General features: G+C 39.2%; 1 protein-coding gene across 1 annotated transcript in view; it reads left to right on the forward strand.

Moving 5' to 3' along the window:
* The window catches only part of LOC150080070 (DNA repair protein XRCC1-like), a 179,056-nt gene that overhangs the window by 79,867 nt on the left and 76,040 nt on the right, over positions 1–23,149 (forward strand). The window contains exon 8 of the mRNA XM_090381651.1: positions 1,605–1,758. Within this exon, the coding sequence (XP_090237777.1) occupies positions 1,605–1,758 (154 nt within the window). The remainder of the gene's footprint in view (positions 1–1,604; positions 1,759–23,149) is intronic.

Genomic DNA, 23,149 nt, shown 5'->3' on the forward strand with positions numbered 1-23,149 from the left:
AATTTGTTCAGCAGTCTTCCATGTGCAACAGTATCAAAAGCCTTTCTAAGATCCAAATATATGATATCAAAGTTATTCTTTGCAGCCAGTTCCTTTGTGACCACATCATAGTATCCATTCAAATTGGTCAGGCAAGACTTTCCCTTAACAAAACCATGCTGTGTCCGAGCTATAACTGAAGTCTTGTCTAGATGATCCTGCAATGCTTCTTTAACCAGTGCCTCCATTAATTTTCGTGGAACAGAAGTTAAACTAGCAGTTCTATAATTACTTGTGTCTCTTTGATCCTCCTTTGTGAATTGGGGTCACATTTACACATCTCCAGTCCATGGGTACCTCTCCTGAGTTCAAAGGAAGCTCTCATAATTATGGCTAATGGTTTGCTTACTTCCTTTGATATAACTGGATAGATCCCTTCCACCCCGGGTGCCTTTTTTATGTTTATCTTCAACAATTTCTCCTCCACTTTCCTCTCAGTTATTACAAAATCATCGAGCTCACTGCCAGAGTTTAATTCACCTCTGGCATTCCCCCCCTAAATAACTGCTCATGTGTGAATGTAGACGCAAAATACTCATTTAGTTTGTTACCCACCTGAGCAGGATCATCAACCGTTGAACCATCAATATCCAGTGGACCAATCTGATTCATCCCTTTCCTTCTAGACTTTACATAGGTAAAGAACTCTGCTGTTTTTCTTTGCATCCTTTGCCAAAGATTTCTCATAATCTGCCTTTGCCTGCCTAATCTCCTTTGTGACTTGGTTACAGACCAACTTATATCTATCATAAGCTTCCAGTCACCCATTAATCTATATGTATCCCATGCATTTTTCTTCTCTGCCATATGCCTCATTAGTTCATCTGACATCCATTTAGGCCTAAACCTTGAACATTATTTCTTAGTTGATATGTAAAGCCTAGTAGCTTCCAAGATTAATTCTTTGAATGCTTCCCATTTTGAATTTGCTGTTGGTAACATCATCAGTTGGTCCCACCGTATAGAATTTAAATATTGTCTCAGACCACCATAGTCGCCTTTACTAAAGCAGAAATCCTCCCTTTACCTCTGTTGGTAGTTACCTCTTTGAGTAAATCCCACTTCAGCACACTGTGATCACTGCCACCTAGTGGTTCCTTTATCTGCAGATTATTAATGCATGAAGAATCACTACTGATAATCAGATCAAGAGTATTACTCCCTCTAGTTGCCTCCCGAACATGCTGATGTAGAAAACAATCATTCAGTAAATCCACAAAAGCCTTGCTAGTGTGTGAGTGACCAACCCACAAATTTAGAAAGAGTAAAAGTAAGTGTGATGGGATGATAATTTAATGGGAGGGCTTTGTCACCCTTTTTGGGAACTCGCTATTTTTATAGTAAATTTGCTCTTTTGTAATCACCATTGTACATGCAAATATGGAAAAAAAATCAAAATTAGTCTCTTCTTACAGTATTTCTTAAAAGTGCAACACTTGTACTATGCATGTGATGCATAACCTGGAATGAATGTGTTAATTTAAACTTCCCTTATTATTACTTTTTTAATTGAAAGTGAAATACTGAAATTTTAACCATTATTATTATTATATTTATTTTTATAGTCGAAAAGAAAATACCATTTAACAGACTTATGGGAAAAGTTACTTTTACCTTAAGTGGATTTCAGAATCCTTTTAGAAGTGAACTAAGAGACAAGGCACTTGAAATGGGAGCAAAATATAAAGGTGATTGGACATCACAGTGTACACATTTGGTGTAAGTAATATAATAAACATTGCAATAAGTTTAATGGATTTGTCCTTATTTCATAGCTGCTTCGATATTTTTGAAGTTGCATAAATAGCTTCTAAATTACTTAAAAGATTAAATTTCCTTGATTCTTTTTTGTCTGCTAGAAATATTAGACACTATTAGAAATAATAAGTTTTTGTAATGTAATTATAATAATAATTAGTATAGTAACTGTCATCTGCACTGCATTTTCCTTTTAGAAAACTGAATAGCTGTACTTTAATTACTGTACTCATAATTATAATAATAGCTGTACACATAATTATGAGAGCATCCTTGGACTCAGGGGAAGTCCCCAGGACCGGATATGTGCAAATGTATCCCCAATTCACAAAGGGGGGGACCTAAGGGTGAATACGAGTAATAATTACAGACCAGTTTAACTTGTGTTCTGGGGGAAATAGTAGTAGTAGTAGTGGCATGTGATGCAAGAAAGCAAATGTATGAGCTTATGCAGCATCAGCCAAAAAAAAAAAAAAAAAAATCACACCATTCCCTCCAAATGCCTGTCCAGTTCCTCCTTAAATTTATTCAACCTATCAACTTCCACAACGACAGATGGAAGTTTGTTCCAGCAATTAACCACCCGCTGGCTAAAGGCAAATTTCCGCACATCTATTCTACATCTGTCTTTTCTTAATTTGAATTTATGCCCCCTTAGGTTCGTAACCTGAACAAGTGGAAGGATCCCATCAGAATTCAGCATGCTCAACCCATTCAAGGCCTTATATACCTCAATCAGATCACCGCGCAGGTGCCTAGTCTCCAGCCACTGCAATTTGCAGAACTTAAGCCTCTCTTGGTAAGAGGATCCCTTCATTCCCCTCACCAATCTTGTTGCCCTTCTCTGTACACGTTCAAGTAAATCTACATCCTTCCTAAAATGAGGCCTCCAGACCTGTACGCAGTACTCAAGGCGTGGCCTGACCATTGCCTTATATAGAGGGACAATCACCTCCTTTTCCCTGCTAGCAAAATTCCTATATATCATTGACAAAACCCCATGACCTGCCCTGGCAGCCTGTCTGCATTGTTCAGAGAACTTCATATCTGCCTGCACAATTACTCCCAGGTCTTTTTCATTTTCTACCACCTTAAGTGTAGTACCACACAGTTGGTACGTTTCTCTGGGGTTACTTCTACCCATATGCAGTACTATGCATTTGTCAAGGTTAAACTTCAGTTGCCACTTCTTAGCCCATCTGCCCAAATTATCTAGATCCTGTTGCAGTAGCACACTGCCATTACTGTCATTAACAACCCTGCCAACCTTTGTATCATCTGCAAACTTCGACATTAAGCCTGATATACCTTCATCAATATCATTGATAAATATACAAAACAACAGAGGACCTAACACCGAACCCTGTGGGACTCCACTAATAACATTAGTCCAAGAAGAGCAGCACCCATTGATTACCACCCTCTGTCTTCTCGCACTTAACCATCCTTTTATCCATTGTAGCAACTTACCCTTAATACCATTCTGCTCCAATTTGTACAATAGTCTTCCATGCGCAACAGTGTCAAAAGCTTTCCTGAAATCCAAATATATGATATCAAAATTATTTTTTGCATCCAGTTCCTTTGTAACCACATCATAATATCCTATCAAATTTGTCAGACAAGACTTTCCCTTAACAAACCCATGCTGTGTCTGAATTATTGCTGCAGTCTTGTCTAGATGATCCTGCAATGCATCTTTAACCAGCGACTCCATTATTTTACCCGGAACAGAAGTTAAACTAACTGGTTTGTAGTTACTCGTGTCACCCTTCGATCCCCCTTTGTGAATTGGGGATACATTTGCACATCTCCAGTCCGTGGGAACCTCCCCTGAGTCCAAGGATGCTCTCATAATTATGGCTAAGGGTTTGCTTAGTTGCTTTGCCGCCTCCTTTAATATAACTGAATAGATCCCATCCACCCCAGGTGCTTTTCTTACGTTTAACATCAACAGTTTCTCTTCCACTTTGCTCTCAGTTATTACAAAATCATTAAGTATCTTGCTACAATTTGATAACCTTCTGCCATTTTCAAACCTTAATAATTCCTCATGTGTGAATGTAGATGCAAAATACTCATTCAGTTTGTTTGCTATCTGAGCAGGATCATCAACAGTCGAACCATCGATGTCAAGTGGACCAATCAGATTCATCCCCTTCCTTTTAGAGTTTATATAAGTAAAGAAATCCTTGCTGTTTTTCTTAGCATCTTTTGCCAAGGATTTCTCGTAATCTGCCTTCGCCTGCCGAACCTCCTTTGTGACCTGATTACAGATTAACTTATATCTGCCATAGGCTTCTGAGTCGCTTGATAATTTATATGCATCCCATGCATTTTTCTTCTCTGTTACGAGTGTCATTAGTTCATTTGACAACCATTTAGGCCTAAACCTTGAACAATATTTCTTAATAGGTATGAAACTTTTAGTAGCTTCCACGATTAATTCCTTGAATGCTTCCCACTTAGAATTTACTGTAGGTAACATCGTCAGTTGATCCCACTGTACAGAATTTAAAAACTGTCGGAGACCACTGTACTCGCCTTTACGGAAGCAAAAACCCTTTCCTTTACCCCTGATGGTAATTAAATCTTTAAGTAAATCCCACGTCAGTACACTGTGATCACTGCCACCTAGTGGTTCTTTTATCTGCAAATTCCTAATACATGAATGATCACTGCTGATAACCAGATCAAGAGTATTACTTTCTCTGGTTGCCTCTCGAACATGCTGCTGCAGAAAACAATCATCCAACAAATCCACAAAAGTCTGACTAGTGTGTGAGTGCCCAACCCACAAGTTCCAGTCAATATCTGGGAAGTTAAAATCCCCCATTATAAGACATTCCGATTTACTAGCCCACTCTATTTCTCTGTACAATTGTTCATTGTACTCATTCAAGTCATCAGGCCTATAACACACTCCTACTCTTATTTTTGCTTTCGCAGTGCTTATGTCACACCAAACTGACTCAACAGTGCACTGTTCTTCTATATCAACTAAATAATGGAGTTACTGGTTAAAGATGCATTGCAGAATCATCTAGACAAGACTGGAGTAATAATTCAGACACAGCATGGGTTTGTTAAGCGAAAGGCTTTTCTAAAAAAATTTGATTGGATATTATGTGCAGTTACAAAGGAACTGGATGCAAACAAATAATTTTGATATCATATACTTGGATTTCAGGAAAGCTTTTGGCTCTGTGCATGGAAGACTACTGTACAAATTGGAGCAGTGTAGTATTAAGGGCAAGTTGCTACAATGGATAAAAGGGTGGTTGAGTTGGAGAAAACAGAGGTAATTAATGGATGCTGCTCTTCGTGTACTAAACTAGACAAACATTTAGAGGGAATGGATGCGTGAAATTTTTTTTTTTTTTTTGTTTTGTGCTAATGCTACATAAGCTTGCTTTCTTGTATTACTTGCCTCGATTACTACTACTACCACTACTTCATTTTATATCAGTGATGATTACTGTTGAGGGGAAGGGTGTAAAATGTTTTTCTCTCAATCTTAGAAAAGCAGCTGTTGATAATGAGATAGAAAAAAATCTGCTGAACAGACAGAATGAGTTCAGCCTTCATTCTCCGTCTCATTAGCTCATCATTTGAAATGAGATAGATGAGTAGTTGGATTTAAATGGTTAATGATAGTAATCAGGTTATGATTCTACAACAAAACCTGGACAAGTTAGGTACATGGGCTGAGAAATGACAATTGAAGTTTAACATTGATAAATGTTAAAGACAATACTTCAGTTATGACTTCTAGACAAGACTTCAGTTATAGCTTGGAAACAGCATGGTTTTGTTAAGGGAAAGTCTTGCCTGACCAATTTGATTGGATACTATGATGCAGTCACCAAAGAACTGGATGCAGGGAATAACTTTGATATTATATATTTGGATCTTAGAAAGGCTTTTGATACTGTTGCACATGGAAGACTGCTGCACAAATTGGAGCAGTATAGCATTGGAGGCAAATTGCTGCTATGGATAAAGGGGTGGTTGAGGGGGAGAAGACAGAGAGTGGTAATCAGTGGACACTGCTCATTGTGGACTAATGTTATTAGTGGAGTCCCTCAGGGTTCAATGTTGGGTCCATAATTGTTTTCTGTATTTATAAATGATATTGATGATGGTATATCAAGCTTAATGTCCAAGTTTGCAGATGATACAAAGGTTGGCAGGGTTGTTAAGGACACTACTGATGCTATGCTGCTGCAACAGGATCTGGAAAGTTGAGCAGATGGGCTGAGAGGTGGCAAATGAAGTTTAACATTGACAAATGTAAAGTACTACATATGGGAAACAGTAACCCCAGAGCAATGTATCAACTCTGTGGTACTACACTGACAGTGGTAGAGAATGAAAAGGACCTGGGGGTAATTGTGCAGGCAGATATGAAGTTCTCTGAGTAGTGCAGACGGGCTGCAAGTGTAGCTCATGGTGTCTTGTCAATGATATACAGGAATTTTTCTAGCAGGGATAAGGAGGTGATTATTCCCTTGTATAAGGCAATAGTCAGGCCACACCTTGAGTACTGTATACAGGTCTGGAGGCCTCATTTCAAGAAGGATGTAGAGCTGCTGGAACGAGTACAGAGAAGGGCAACAAGATTAGTGAATGGAACAAAGGGTTGCTCTTACGAAGAAAGGCTTAAGTTTTGCAAATTACAGTTTCTGGAGACTAGGCACCGGCAAGGTGTATAAAGCCTGGAATGGTTTGAGCATGCTCAATGCCGATGGGATTTTTCCTTTTGCTCAGAATAATCACCTGAGATGGCATAAATTCAAATTGAGGAAAGACAGATGTAGGATAGATGTGCGGAAATTTGCCTTTAGCCAACGGATAGTTGGTTGGTGGAACAGACTTCCATCCCTTGTTGTGGAAGTTGATAGCCTAAATAAATTTAAGGCTCAGCTGGACAGGTATTTTGAACAAACGGAGGGGTGAAATGGGAGGGGTGAAATGGGAGTGGTTTTTTTTTTTTTTTTTTTTTTTGGCTGACACTGCATAAGCTTGCTTTCTTACATCATATGCCTCTACTAATGCTAAAAATGCAAGGTACTGCAATTGGGTAGCAATAATTCAAGAATAACATACCATTTAGTTAGCATTCAAGGTAGTAGAAATAAAAAAAAACCCTGGGTGGGAGGAATTTGGATGATCTGACCAAGTTTTCTGAGTAGTGCAGATTGGTTGCTAGGACAGTCATGGGGTTCTTTCATTTTTTATTCTTTAATTTAGCTAGAGATTTTGTAGGTTACTACTTAACTTAATATACATAGAACCTTTGTAGTATTCAAATCTTGCCACCATTGTTATAATTATATAGTGAATAGAGGAATTGTGGTAAATAGGTAGCTCTAGAGTTTGAATCACTTAGGTCGGTGTTAGTTGGATAATTTTCTTATATATTATAATTAACTTATAAATTCTAATCACTTATTGGGCATATATCTCTTTTGTGTTTAGCTAAGGATATAACTAATTTAACATTGTGATCGTTACGGTGTAGTGTAACATATATCTTGAACTTGATAGCACAAGGTATAATGTAAACTAGATAGCATAATACTTAATTACTACATTTAGGAATCAATTGGCTTAGTGTAGTATTGTCAATTAACTAGTTAAATTTATAAATCTTATTAATTTTCATTGTTAATCAATTAAATTGTATTTGAACAGAAATCATGCCCCAGACTATAGCAGCATAGCAATGGGGACAAAGAAGCGGGAATGCTGTCGCTCAGGTAAGAACCTAAGGGGGCGATTCTCCAATGCATCACTGCCTAAAAAAATGTGCAACTTGTGAAATGTTTGTGGATCTTTCTGTAACAGGACATGATCTAGCCAAGGAGGATGTCTTTGTGTGTGTGTAGGTGCAGAGTGTGAAGAAATTAGATGCCAACTCAGCATTCTGATGGGCATCTATAAGAGTTGAAGAGTATTAGCATTAGCATTAGTAGAGGCATATGATGCAAGAAAGCAAGCTTATGCAGCATCAGCCAAAAAAAAAAAAAAAAACCCCTTCCACTTCACCCCTCCGTTCGTTCGAAATACCTATCTAGCTGAGTAGAGTAGATGCCCTCGAAGGAATTAAAATGGGGATCCCATCAAGCTCTCAGCTGCCGAAATCCATGCCAGAGCTCACTCTTGTACATCAGCAACACAGTGGTACTGGTCCCACATGAGCTAGTTATTGTCTGTGATCCTGTTGTTAGGGAAACGAGAAATATATTGTGCAAAAAGGATAGGTGGAATAGGACCAGGGTATGTTTGCCAGGAGCAGATGTTGATGATGTTGTAGAACAGATATCTTTTAAAGGCATAAAAGGTGATACTGTTGTACATGTTGGCACTAATGACATTAACAGTAGCAGATCTGCAGATTTACTTAACAAGAACGGGTCAATGTTAAAAAAAGGTCAAGAGTTAAGGATAAATTGTAAAGTGTCTGCAATTCTGCCAGGACACAATAAAAGGCCTTGTCAAAGAGTTCGGCCCTGAAGAGATTGTGCAAGGCTCATGTGGTAGAATTTTTCTCAGTGTGGTCAGTGCTTGTTAACAGGAGAAACCGCTTTTACAGGGATGGGATACACTTAAATAGAAAGGGTGCAATATTTGCTGATGCTATCGAGACAGTGATAGATGGGTCAGAAAACTGCAGGCTTGAAGAGATACACAGACTAAAAGGTTAACAGTGGCTACAGGCAGAGGCAAAAGTGATTCTTGCACTGCTTCTATTACAATGAGCAGCAGCCTGGAAAGCAAGGCAATGGAGATTTCCCGGACTGCTGGAAGTCATAGTGGAACAAGTAAATACATGGGCTGTGTTAGGGTAACTAAGAATAGGAACAGGTGCATGTATACTTGCATTTACACCAATGCTAGGAGTATAGTTAATAAATTTGATGAGCTTGAAGTGCTAGTCAAGACATCAAAGGCAGTGTTGTTGGGATATCAGAGACATGGTGTCACACAGATATAAGCAGTGCAGAATTGGAATTTGGGGAGTACAATGTGTACAGGAAGGGAAGAGGGGTTATGCTGTTAGTTAAGAAACACATAAAATTTAGGGAAGTGTATCCAATTGATGTTGGTGGACAGTGCAATGTTTGGTCAGTTTAGTGTGATATAAGCACTGGTAGAGGAAAAATGAGAGTAGGAGTATGTTATAGGCCTGATGACTCTGATGAGTACAACGAACAACTGTACAGAAAAATAGATTGAACCAATAAATCATAATATCTTTTAATAGGGGATTTAACTTCCCAGATATTGACTGGAACTTGTGGGTTGGTGACTAACACACCAGGAAGACTTGTAGATTTATTGGATAATTGTTTTCTACAGCAGTGTGTTTGAGAGGCAATCAGAGGGAGTAACACTCTTCATCTGATTATCAGCAGTGATTATTCATACATTAAGAATCTGCATATAAAGGAACCACTAGGTGGAAGCAATCACAGTGTACCCATGTGGGATTTATTTAAAGATTTAACTATCATCAGAGATAAAGAGAAGGGTTTTGCTTAATAAAGGTGACTATTGTGGTCTTACACAGTTTTTAAATTCTATACAGTGGGACCAACTGATGATGTTACTAACAGCAAATTCTAAATGGGAAGCATTCAAGGAATTAATTTTGGAAGCTAGTAGGCTTTTCATTGGTCCTTGAGGTTGTCACAGACATTCTCTCAGATATGCCAGACAAACTGTACTTGCTACCTGGGAGTCTAAAACGCTGATGGAACTGATATTCGAGTGATACTCAAGTCAAGTGGACCCAATTTCGGCGAAGTCCGGACGGTCTGTGACAGCCAAATCCTCTGCTTGCACCTTCACGATGGTGGGACTGTTAGTAATCCTGGGTATAACCTCCATGCACAAGTACATGGTGGGTGACCACCCAGGTGTGAACCAACGTAAGCAGGGGTCGAGGTGTGGTGCCACACACCACATGGAGGAATGCCACCCCTCTATGTTACCAGGCAGTACTAGGTGGTAGATGACTCTCATCAACTGGTGAAATACCACCACTTTGCTTATTGGAGGCTTGAAGTGGTGGAACCATGTTTAGTCTCTAGAGCTAAGTTCCGGTCAACCGTTCCCTATCTTTTCCATCATGCAGTATGATTGATGACTTTTGAGGTTATGATGAGCGTCGTGGCGAGATCCAATATTCCTTACATTTCGAAGGTACAGCTCTAAAACGGTGTTCGCAGGCTGGCCGCTAGTTAGTACACCGGACCGAACCTATTGGTAACTCTCTAGGAGGCTTCCGGATTCAGCTAGTGTATAATCTTGCTACCTCTACTCTGCCAGATAGTGACTGGAGGGAGTCCGAGTAGTGTGTATGCGGGGAGCATTGTCGAGGCAACGTTATGTCAAGGATCTGGGTATATTCTTACCACATGTACGCCATATCCAAAAATTTCATTACTTCATACAGCATGTCCCACCTACTTTTTCTTACTATTGAATACACCATGAATTGTCAAACTAATAGAGCAAGCTTATCTGCAAAAAGATCTAAACCTCCCAAACACTTTCTGATTCATTTCACAAATATACGTGGTCTCAATTCTAATCTCAACGATGTCCATTTCCACTTGCAGTCTGCCAAACCCCATGTACTTTTTCTGACAGAATCTCAGTTATCGGTTGATTCAACTACTGCTCATCTCAGATGCCCAAATTATTCGCTGTATGATTCCTTTCGCCTCAAAGGTGGTTGTTATGTGGTTTTTAGGAGCATTAGCAACTAAGGCCATATTACTCCGGGATATGCGTTGGTCATTCCCTGACCTTTCCGCATCCTCCGTATTTGGTGGTGACGGGCTCGAACCCTGGTCTAATCAAGAAGCGTGTGCTGCGCACTGCTGATCCTTCCCACCTGGCTACGGAGGCGCCTCCTTTCGCCTCAAAGGTGGTACTTGTGCATATGTTCGTTCTGATATTCCCTGTCAGAGACTTGGCAATTTGGAATCTCCTCTCTCTGGTTTAAAATCTCTCTACCTCATTGTGTCAAATTCATCTGTTGTCTCTACCGTTCTCCCAACTCCACTAATCACTTGGAGCTCTTTGACTTCCTCTTTGCAACTTGACTTTCTCCAGTCCAACTTTCCTAACAGTGGGGTAATTTTCCTTGGTGATTTTAATGTTCACAACTCCAGCTGGCTTCCGTTTTCTAGTCACACCGACCCAGCAGGTCGAGATGCTGAAGCTTTTGCAATTACTAATGACCTAGCACAGATTGTTCATTTACCTACAAGAATACCGGACAATCCTAATCATACAGCCAATACGCTTGATCTTTTTCTCACAAACAACCTTTCTAAGTACACAATCGAAGTGAGAGGTCCTTTAGGCACTTCAGATCACAACTTGGTGATTGTCTCTTCTCCAATGGAGCCTTTATCCAATGGCTATTCCCAACCTCCTGTTGTTTGGCATTACAAGAATGCAAAATGGGATGACCTGTGAGACTTCTTTTCTTCTTTTCCATGGTCGGATTACTGTGTCGAAACTTCTGATGTCAACGTTTGCTCAGATCGTGTCAGTGAAATTATTCTTGCAGGAATGGAATCCTTTATCCCCCACTCCACTTTAAAATCTCGTCCTTTATCTAAACCTTGGTTTTCCAATAAATGTGCTAAGGCTGTTCAAGAGAAGAATGTTGCATATCGTAATTGGCTTCTTTCTAATTCTTCAGTTTCATTTTCTGCCTGCATCAAAGCTTACAACAATTGTAAAGTAGTTATTAATCAGTCCAAACTAGAGTTTTAACAGGCTAAAAGTAGAAAATTTGCTTCTTGCCCTAATGGTAGTCGAGCATTCTGGTCTCTTGCCAAAGCTATTGGCCGCAACTTTTGCCCATCTCTGCTCCTACCTCTGTCCAAACCAGATGGTTCTGTTGTCACTTCAGCCAAGGATAAAGTTGACCTCCTAGCATCCCATTTTTCTTCCAGCTCATGTATTAATGATCTTTGTAAAAGACCTCCCACCATTCCCAACACGCTCCATTCAATGCCTCCTGTGGTCTTCCATCAAAAGGATATCAGGAGGATTTTGATGAATCTTGATGCTAAGAAAGCTCCAGGTCCTGATGGTATTTCTCCACTTGTTCTCAAAACCTGTGCTCCTGAACTTACTGCTATTCTTTGCCGCCTTTTTTCACTTTCTTATTCCAAAGATGTTTTTCCTTCTGCTTGGAAATTTGCTCATATCCAGCCAGTTCCTAAAAAAGGGTGACAAATCCCTCCCATCCAATTATCGTCCCATTGCAATTACTTCTAATCTTTCTAAAGTAATGGAGAAATCCATTAACCGCCAACTCTTAAACTACCTAGAAACCTTTCATCTGATCAACGATCGCTAGTATGGATTCCGTCAGTGTCAATCCACTGATGATATTCTGGCTTATGTTACCCATTTATGGACTAATTCAATGGAAAGGTTCGGTGAAACACAAGTAGTTGCTCTTGACATATCAAAGGCTTTTGATCGTGTTTGGCATAAAGGTCTTCCAAACAAGCTTCCATCTTATGGTTTGCCAACTGTTTTTAGTAATTGGTTATCCAGTTTTCTCTCTGATCGCTCACTGAGGGTGATGGTAGATGGCTCTCTGTGTTCTAACTTCTCCACTAATGCCGGTGTCCCCCAAGGTTCAGTTCTTTCCCCCACTCTTTTCCTTTTGTATATTAATGACCTTCTTCCATTGACTGGAAATCCTATCCAGTTTTGCTGATGATAGCACATTGCATTCCACTTTCCATTTTGCGAAACCTTGTCCTGCTTAATCAGCTCAACTTCTCGAAAATCTGCTACCAATTCCTTAAATGCCGATCTTCAGGTAATTCTCCAGTGAGGCAAAGACAACTTAATTGATTTCAATCCTTTCAAAACTCAGTCTTGTCTTATATCTCACAAAAAGGATTCTCCTGCTCCTATGCTTATCTTTAGTGACACTCCGATTTCTAGGCAAAATGATATATCTCTTTTGGGGATTACCCTGACTTCTAATCTCTCTTGGCACAAGCACGTTACAAATATTGCTTCCTCTGCATCTAAAAAACTTGGTTTTCTCTTTCGCTCTCGGCGTTACTTTTCTTCCAAACAGCTGCTCACTCTGTATAAATCGCAAATCTGCCCTGCCATGGAATATTGTTCCCACATCTGAGGTGGTGCCCCCAAAACCTCTCTCAGGCTTCTTGATTCCATTCAGAAGAGGGCAGTTAGGTTAATTAATGATTCATCTCTAACAGAATCTCTCCACTCGCTTTCTCATAGACGTACTGTTTCTGCTGCATGCCTCTTCTACAGATACTTCCATGGGCACTTTTCTTCTTAATTGGCTTCTATAATTCCCGCTGTCTCTTTCAAAACAGTCCGAACACGTGCCGCCACCAGCCAACATCTGTTTACTGTCCAACTTCAAACCCACAGAACCAACTTTTCATCTTCCTCATTTATTCATTCAACTGCCGTTTTCTGGAACAACCTTCCTTCATACGTATTTTCTGAAAATTACCATCTACAGAAGTTCAAGTCCAATGTCAACAAAAATCTTCTTTCGTCTTCCTAACCTCCAACCCAAGCAGGAAACTAAGTACTATAGGTACTAATACCTCTCGTGTTTGGGATTCACATAAAAAAAAAAAAAAAAAAAAAAAAAAATACCAACTAAAAAATACTGTTCAAGGTTTAGGCCTAAATGAAAGTCAGATGAACTAATGAGACTTGTGGCAGAGAAGAAAAATGCATGGGATGCATATAAATTATCAGACGACACAGAAGACTATGGTAGATATATAAGCCTCTCTGTAATCAATCGGAGGCAAATTATGAGTAATCTTTGGCCAAGGATTCAAAGAAATACAGCAAAGACTTCTTTACTTGTATAAACTGTAGAGGAAAGGTGATGAATCAGATTGGTACACTTGATATAGATCGTTGATGATTTTGTTCAGGTAGCTGACAAACTGAATGAGTATTTTGCATCTACATTCACCCATGATGAATTCTGTAGGGAAGTAGAGACCAGAAGCGTATCAAACTCTAACAGGCAGATAAATTATTTTGTAATAACTGAGAGGAAAGTGGAGGAGAAATTGTTGATGTTAACCCTAAGAAAGTCACCTGAGGTGGATGGGATCTATCCAGTTTTATTAAAGGAGGCAACAAAGGAAGTAACAAATCATTCGCCATAATTCTGAGAGCATCCTTGGATTCAGGGGATGTCCCTACAGACTGGAGATGTGCAAATTGTATCCCCAATTCATAAAGAGGGATCAAAGGGTGACGTGAGTAATTATAGACCTATTAGTTTAACTTCTGTTCTGAGGAAATTAATGGAGGTGATGGTTAAAGAACTAATGCAGGACCATCAAGACAGGAGTGCAATTATACTTTTGACGAAGCATGGGTTTATGAAGAGGAAATCTTGTCTGGCCAATTTGTTTGGATAATGCAGAAACAAAGGAACTGGACTCAAAGAATAAGTTTAATATCATATACTTGAATTTCAGGGAAGCTTTTGATACTGTTGCCCATAAAAGACTGCTGTACAAATCGGAGCAGTGTGATGTTAAGGGTGAGTTACTGCTACGGATAAAGGGTTGGTTGAGTGATAGATGACAGAGAGCGATTATCATTAGTCCACTGCTCTTCATGGACTAATGTTATTAGTGCTGTCCCCCAGGGTTCTATATTGGGACCATCATTGTTTTATATATTTATCATTGATATTGATGAGGTAAATCAGTCTTAATATCCATGTTTGGAGACAATGTGAAGGTTGGCAGGGTTGTTAATAACAGTATGCTACTGCAACAAGATCCAGAAAAAATTGGGCAGATGGGCTGAAAGGTGGCAACTGAAGTTTAACATTGACAAATGCAGAATACTGTATATGGGTATAGTAACCCCAGAGTAGTAGTAGTAGTGGCATGTGTTGCAAGAAAGCAAGTGTATGAGCTTATGCAGCACCAGCCAAAAAAAAAAAAAAAAAAAATCACACCATTCCCTCCAAATGCCTGTCTAGTTCCTCCTTAAATTTATTTAACCTGTCAACTTTCACGACAGATGGAAGTTTGTTCCAGCAATTAACCACCCGCTGGCTAAAGGCAAATTTCCGCACATCTATTCTATATCTGTCTTTTCTTAATTTGAATTTGTGCCCCCTTAGGTTCGTAATCTGAACAAGTGGAAGGATCCCATCAGAATTCAGCGTGCTGAACCCATTCAAGGCCTTATACACCTCAATCAGATCACCGTGCAGGTGCCTAGTCTCCAGCCACTGCAATTTGCAGAACTTAAGCCTCTCTTGGTAAGAGGATCCCTTCATTCCCCTCACCAATCTTGTTGCCCTTCTCTGTACACGCTCAAGTAAATCTATATCCTTCCTAAAATGAGTCTTCCAGACCTGTACGCCGTACTCAAGGCATGGCCTGACCATTGCCTTATACAGAGGGACAATCACCTCCGTCTCACTGCTAGCAAAATTCCTATATATCATTGACAAAACCCCATGACCTGTCCTGGCAGCCTGTCTGCATTGCTCAGAAAACTTCATATCTGACTGCACAATTACTCCCAGGTCATTTTCATTTTCTACCACCTTAAGTGTAGCACCACACAGTTGGTACGTTTCTCTGGGGTTACTTCTACCCATATGCAGTACTTTGCATTTGTCAAGGTTAAACTTCAGTTGCCACTTCTTAGCCCATCTGCCCAAATTATTCAGATCCTGTTGCAGTAGCACACAGCCATTACTGTCATTAACAACCCTGCCAACCTTTGTATCATCTGCAAACTTCAACATTAAGCCATATACCTTCATCAATATCATTGATAAATATACAAAACAACAGTGGACCCAACACCGAACCCTGTGGGACTCCACTAATAACATTAGTCCACGAAGAGCAGCACCCATTGATTACCACCCTCTGTCTTCTCCCACATAACCATCCTTTTATCCATTGTAGCAACTTACCCTTAATACCATTCTGCTCCAATTTGTACAATAGTCTTCCATGCACAACAGTGTCAAAAGCTTTCCTGAAATCCAAATATATGATATCAAAATTATTTTTTGCATCCAGTTCCTTTGTAACCACATCATAATATCCTATCAAATTTGTCAGACAAGACTTTCCCTTAACAAACCCATGCTGTGTCTGAATTATTGCTGCAGTCTTGTCTAGATGATCCTGCAATGCATCTTTTACCAGTGACTCCATTATTTTACCCGGAACAGAAGTTAAACTAACTGGTCTGTAATTACTCGTGTCACCCTTCGATCCCCCTTTGTGAATTGGGGATAGATTTGCACACCTCCAATCCGTGGGAACCTCCCCTGAGTCCAAGGATGCTCTCATAATTATGGCTAAGGGTTTGCTTAGTTGCTTTGCCACCTCCTTTAATATAACTGGATTGATCCCACCACCCCATTGAGCCCATTCTTGTTTTGTATATTTATCAGTAATATTGATGGTGTATCAAGCTTAATGTCAGAGTTTGCAGATTGATACAAAGGTTGCAGTGTTGTTAATATGAATAATAACAGTATGCTGCTGCAACAGGATCTGGAAAAGTTGAGAAAATGGCCTGAGAAGTGGCAACTGAAGTTTAACATTTAAAAAATGCAAAGTACTGCAGTACTGCATGTGGGTAGTAGTAACCCCAGAGAAATGTATGAACTGGGTGGTGTTAAACTCAGGGTAGTGGAGAATGAATGAATGAGACCTGCGGGTAATTTTCCAGTCAGATATGAAGGTTTCTGAGCAGTGCAGACAGGCTGCCTGAATAGGTCATGGGGTCTTGGCAATGATTTACAGGAATTTTACTAGCAAGGATAAGGAGATAATTATCCCCTTGTATAAGGCAGTACTTAAGGCCACACCTTAAGTACTGCATACAGGTCTCGAGAGCTCATATTAGGAAGGAAGTAGAGCTGCTGGAATGAGTACAGAGAAGGGCAACAAAATTGATGAGGGGAACATCAATTTCATTGTCCTAGTCTCCAGACACAAATTGTTGTGTCTAGAAACTACGGCAAAGAAATTGTGTCTGAAGACTAGGCATATATGAGATGATCTGATCTGATCAAGGTGTATAAGGCCGTGAATGATTTGAGCAAGCTCAGTGCTGATGAGATTCTTCCTCTTCCTGAGAGGGTATAAATCCAAATTGAGGAAAGAGATGTAGAATAGATGTGCGGAAATTTGCCTTTATCCAGCAGGTGGTTGATTGCTGGAACAAACTTCCATCTGTCATTGTAGAAGTTAACACCTTAAATAAATTCAAGGCAGAACTAGACAAGCATTGAAATGGGAAGGGTTTTTTTTTTGGCTGATGCTGTATAAGCTTGCTTCCTTGCATCATATGCCTCTACCAATGCTAATTGCAATGTGTAGAAGCTAGACATCTGCAAGGAGACCTTATTGTAGTGTTTAAAGCTTGAATTGGGTTGAGTAGTAGTAGTAGTAGTAGTAGTGGCATGTGATGCAAGAAAGCAAGTGTATGAGCTTATGCAGCATCAGCCAAAAAAAAAAAAAGAAAAGAAAATCGCTCCATTCCCTCCAAATGCCTGTCCAGTTCCTCCTTAAATTTATTCAACCTATCAACTTCCACAACGACAGATGGAAGTTTGTTCCAGCAATTAACCACCCGCTGGCTAAAGGCAATTTTCCGCACATCTATTCTACATCTGTCTTTTCTTAATTTGAATTTATGCCCCCTTAAGTTCGTAATCTGAACAAGTGGAAGGATTCCATCAGAATTCAGCGTGCTCAACCCATTCAAGGCCTTATATACCTCAATCAGATCACCGCGCAGGTGCCTAGTCTCCAGCCACTGCAATTTGCAGAACTTAAGCCTCTCTTGGTAAAAGGTTCCCTTCATTCCCCTCACCAATCTTGTTGCCCTTCTCTGTACACGCTCAAGTAAATCTACAACTTTTCTAAAATGAAACCTCCAGACCTGTACGCAGTACTCAAGGCGTGGCCTGACCATTGCCTTAAACAGAGGGACAATCACCTCCTTCTCCCTGCTAGCAAAATTCCTATATATCATTGACAAAACCCCATTACCTGCCATGGCAGCCTGTCTGCATTGCTCAATAAACTTCATATCTGACTGCACAATTACTCCCAGGTCTTTTTCATTTTCTACCACCTTAAGTGTAGTACCACACAGTTGGTACGTTTCTCTGGGGTTACTTCTACCCATATGCAGTACTTTGCATTTGTCAAGGTTAAACTTCAGTTGCCACTTCTTAGCCCATCTGCCCAAATTATCTAGATCCTGTTGCAGTAGCACACTGCCATTACTGTCATTAACAACCCTGCCAACCTTTGTATCATCTGCAAACTTCGACATTAAGCCTGATATACCTTCATCAATATCATTGATAAATATACAGAACAACAGAGGACCTAACACCGAACCCTGTGGGACACCACTAATAACATTAGTCCACGAAGAGCAGCACATATTGATTACCACCCTGCCCATGCAAGGAATAACTTTGATATTATATATTTGGATCTTAGAAAGGCTTTTGATACTGTTGCACATGGAAGACTGCTGCACACATTGGAGCAGTGTGGCATTGGAGGCAAATTGCTGCTAAGGATAAAGGGATGGTTGAGTGGGAGAAGACAGAGAGTGGTAATCAATGGACACAGCCCATCGTGGACTAATGTTATTAGTGGAGTCCCTCAGGGTTCAGTGTTGGGTCCATTATTGTTTTCTGTATTTATAAATGATATTGATGATGGTATATCAATCTTAATGTCCAAGTTTGCAGATGATACAAAGGTTAGCAGGGTTGTTACGGACACTACTGACGCTATGCTACTACAACAGGATCTGGAAAGGTTGAGCAGATGGGCTGAGAGGTGGCAAATGAAGTTTAACGTTGACAAATGTAAAGTACTACATATGGGAAACAGCAACCCCAGAGCAATGTATCAACTGTGTGGTACTACACTGACAGTGGTAGAGAATGAAAGAGACTTGGGGGTGTTTGTGCAGGCAGATGTGAAGTTCTCTGAGTAGTGTAGATGGGCTGCAAGAGTAGCTCATGGTGTCTTGTCAATGATATACAGGAATTTTTCTAGCAGGGATAAGGAGGTGATTATTCCCTTGTATAAGCCAATGGTCAGGCCACACTTTGAGTATTGTATACAGGTCTGGAGGCCACATTTCAAGAAGGATGTAGAGCTGCTGGAATGAGTACAGAGAAGGGCAACAAGATTAGTGAATGGAACAAAGGGTTGCTCTTACGAAGAAAGGCTTAAGTTTTGCAAATTACGGTGTCTGGAGACTAGGCACTGTAATTTTCCTAGTCTCCAGACACGTGTTGATTTTAAGCTTTCAAATATTTTCAAGGTCATTTCATATGTTTTTTCAGTGCTGGGGACTTCGGAAAATTCAGAAAGGATTTTTAGTGTAATGAACTCGAAATGGGGGGATGGGCAAAATAGATGCTCAGTTTCACTCATAATAAGTGAACTAATGACCTACTTTAATTTTAAAGATAATTGTTTAGATTTTTCTGAGAAAATTAAAATTAAAAACGATGCTAAAGTTCTTAAGTTTGCTCGAAGCAGTACAAAATATGTTCAGTATGGATGATTTCTAGCTATTAATCCAGTAAGTTTTTTTTTTTTTTTTGCTTTTTTTTCACCTACCTAAAATTACTTTAGCTTGATGTGAATTAATGCACTAAACTTGCATTAAAATATTTGGATCAATTTATGCTTTTTATATCATCCATATCATTCATTATCCTTATATCACTCCATATCCTTCCCCATAAAAAGCCATGGTTTACCATTAAATATTTTAAATTCTAAATTAAAACTCTAATGCATTAAGGGCTTAAGCCTCAAGCTGTGAAAGAGATTAGACTATGTGTATTTAGTGTAATTGCATCATTTATACACAGCTAATTATAGTTTAGCAAATTTGCAATAGCGGCATCGTTTAAGTTACATTTCATATTGTGAATACCTTCACGACGAGTTGCCATGACATTGCACTAATTCGAATAAGTAACGCTTCACCCTAAGGAGAAGACTGTTGTTACTTATTCTCAGTGGATACCACCACCCAGACGTCACCGTTTCAGGGCTATTTGGCTTTTCTTTGGTGGGTGGGTAGGTACCCAAGTGATGTAATGATGACAAAACAGTTGTGAAGTATATTTCCACAATATGAGAGATGTCTGATGGTGTATGATATAAGTTAAGACTAATGCATTAAGGGCTTAAGCCTCAAGCTGCGAAAGAGATTAGACTATGTGTATTTAGTGCAATTGCATCATTTATCTTCTTCAAGAGGAGTATTTCCATTTATAATGGGTTTCCTCAGCCTACAAGTTATTTCTTGTTAAGAATTTTTTCCCGCCATAAAGTGCGGTTCAAAGTGTCTTTGTCGGTTAAGCCTCGGGCTGTCATGCACTCCTGTACTCCATCCATCCATGTCCTCTCAGGTCTTCCTCTTCTCCTTCCAGGAGGTATCCATTCCAGGATAGCCTTTGGATATCTGTTTTCTTGCATCCGTTTTACATGTCCATACCATGTTAGACGCTTTTCTTTGATGGTGTCAATAATAGTCTTTTTCACTTCCATTTTTTTCCCTTATGTCTTCATTCCATTTTCTGTCTCTTCTAGAAGTTCCTGCTGAGCGTCTCCAAAAATCCATTTCTGTGGAGAGCAATTTGTTTTCCGCTCGCTTATTCAATGTCCGGGTTTACACTCCATACAATAGAAGACTTTGTACAATCGTTTGAAATATAAGTTTCTTTGTTTTATTTAAGATATTTTTGCTCCACAGAACAGAGTTTAACATGCCGATAGCCTTTCTGCCGTCTGTAATTCTCTTATTGATCTCTGCGTGGGATGATCCATCACTTTGTAAGATTGATCCCAAATAATTGAATTTATCGACTTGTTTGATTTTAAAACCTGCAATATTTAGAACGTGTCCTGGCCCTGAAGACAACATTTCAGTCTTGCTAAAATTGATTTTTAGACCCCATTGTTTATATTCCTCAAACAATTGATGACATGCATACTTTGCATCTTCTAAGTCTTGTGTTATCACCACCTGATCATCGGCAAAAAGTAAATTGTGAATATAGGTGTTCTTATTAATCGGCAATCCCATTTTATTACATTTTTTTGACAAGGATCTTAGGCAGATGTCGATATAAATTTTGAAAAGTGTTGGTGACATGCAACAACCTTGTAATAAGCCTTTTGAAGTGTGGAATTCAGGTGAAAAAGCTGATCCCACTTTAATTATGCATCTATTATTCCTGTAAATTGCCTTAATAATGTTAATCAGTTATCCATCAATATTTGCCTCTTTCAGTGCTTCCCATAAGAGTTTTCTTGGAACACCGTCATATGCCTTTTCAAGGTCAATGAAAATCATAAGGATTTTTTTTCCCTTTTGATTGGCATTTTTCAAGGATCTGCGTACTGTTGAGATATGATCTATACATGACCTCCCAGCTGAAAAACCACTTTGTTCTTCTGATACCTCGATTCGGGCTTCTAAATGGTTCCTGATCCATTTTCCAAGGATCTTTAACAGCGGGTTCAGGATGCATATTCCTCTGTAATTTGAACAGCTTTTCCGATTGCCCTTCTTATAAATTGATGTAATATATCCTGTTATCATTTCTTTCGGTATTTCTTCTCCTCTCAGTATACTGTTTAACAGTTTTTGTATCAGAACAGCCACTCCTCTTCCTCCATATTTCAGAAGTACCATGTAAACTCCTCCAGGTCCAGGTGATTTGCCGAATGGCAAATCACCTGGACCTTCCTTCCTTTAGCAGGAGTTCCACTTCCCTAACAGAAACTTTTAAGTCCGAGTCTTCCACACCAAAATCCTCCATCGTCTTGAACTTTTCCCAGTCTTCTTTTAAAAGTCCTTCATAGTACTCCGTCCAGTCTTTCAAAGGTATTAATTGCAAACCAGCATTGTGTTTATTCTGTTTTCTCAAGTTTTTAAGGACCTTCCATGATTCCGCTGATTGCTTGAAGCCCAATTTGCTATTAATAGTTGCGCATATCCTATCCCATTCTTCATTTTTCGCTTCTACTACCAACCGATTGGCTATTTTCTTTTTTTAAACATAAATGTTCCTATATGCATCATTCCTATCACCCAGCCATTTCTGATATGCAAGTTTCTTTTCCTCTACAGCAGCTCTTACTTTCTCTGTAATCCAGGTTTTTTGGTCCTTGGCTCTTCTTTTTGCCTAGGATTTCATGAGCTATTTTTTTAACAGTATTTTTTAAATATTCGTAGATTTCTTCAGTATTACCTTTTATCTCTATGTTAATTGCAGCATCCAGTCTCTGGGTGAAGTTGTTTCTAATGCTGTCGTCCTGGAGTAGGTCAATGTTAAATTGATCCACTTGCAGCATTTCTCCTTCCCTACATTGTTGGTTCTCCACACATATTTTCTTAATCCAGTTCCACCTCAGTGTTGTTTTTACAAGAAAATGGTCAGATTCACATTCAGCTCCTCTATAAACTCTGACATCTTTCAATACTTTTGTTTTGAAATAATGTTTTGATAACTGATAAAAAATAACTGATCTAATTTGTCTTGTCTCCTGTGACCAAGTTTATTTATGGATATCCTTGTGTTGGAAAAATGTGTTGTTTATTCTCAAGTCGAACTGTTCACAAAGATTGTATAGTCTATCTCCATTGTCATTCCTCTCTTTCTCTCCAAATCTTCCAATAACTTTGCTATTTTGTTCAGTTCCTACTCTTGCATTGAAATCTCCCATTAGAAATATCTCTTTGTTCTTAGGAATTTTTTCTATTAGTTCTCTCAGATCCTCCCAAAATTCATCCTTCAAGGTATCGGCAGTGTCATTAGTTGGGGCATATATTCCCAAAATACATATTTCTCTCCCATACATTTTCAGTTCCAATGAGATCATTCTTTCATTAATAAATTGCCAGTTTTTGATGTTGTGTCTCAATTTCTTTTTAACAGCAATAGAAACTCCTGCTCTTGATCTTTCACTCTTATCAACTCCACTCCAAAAATGGTACTATTCTCCCATTATTTCCTCTCCACATCCCTTTTTCTTTGTCTCTGATAACACGACGATGTCTAACTTGAATTTTTGCAGTTCATCCGAAAGAAAGTTTCTTTTAGTTGAAAGGCCTTGAATATTCCAGCATCCCAAAATCATAGTCCTTTTCCGTTTGCCGAGTCATTTCCGAAAGTGCAGTCCATTTTCATTTTCACTTATAGGTCGTTTATCATTTGTGTATTTTTTATACTGAACGA

This window comes from Mastigoproctus giganteus, chromosome 9 (genome assembly GCF_048544385.1).
Source record: "Mastigoproctus giganteus isolate SK-2022 chromosome 9, ASM4854438v1, whole genome shotgun sequence".
Taxonomy (NCBI): Eukaryota; Metazoa; Arthropoda; class Arachnida; order Uropygi; family Thelyphonidae; genus Mastigoproctus; species Mastigoproctus giganteus.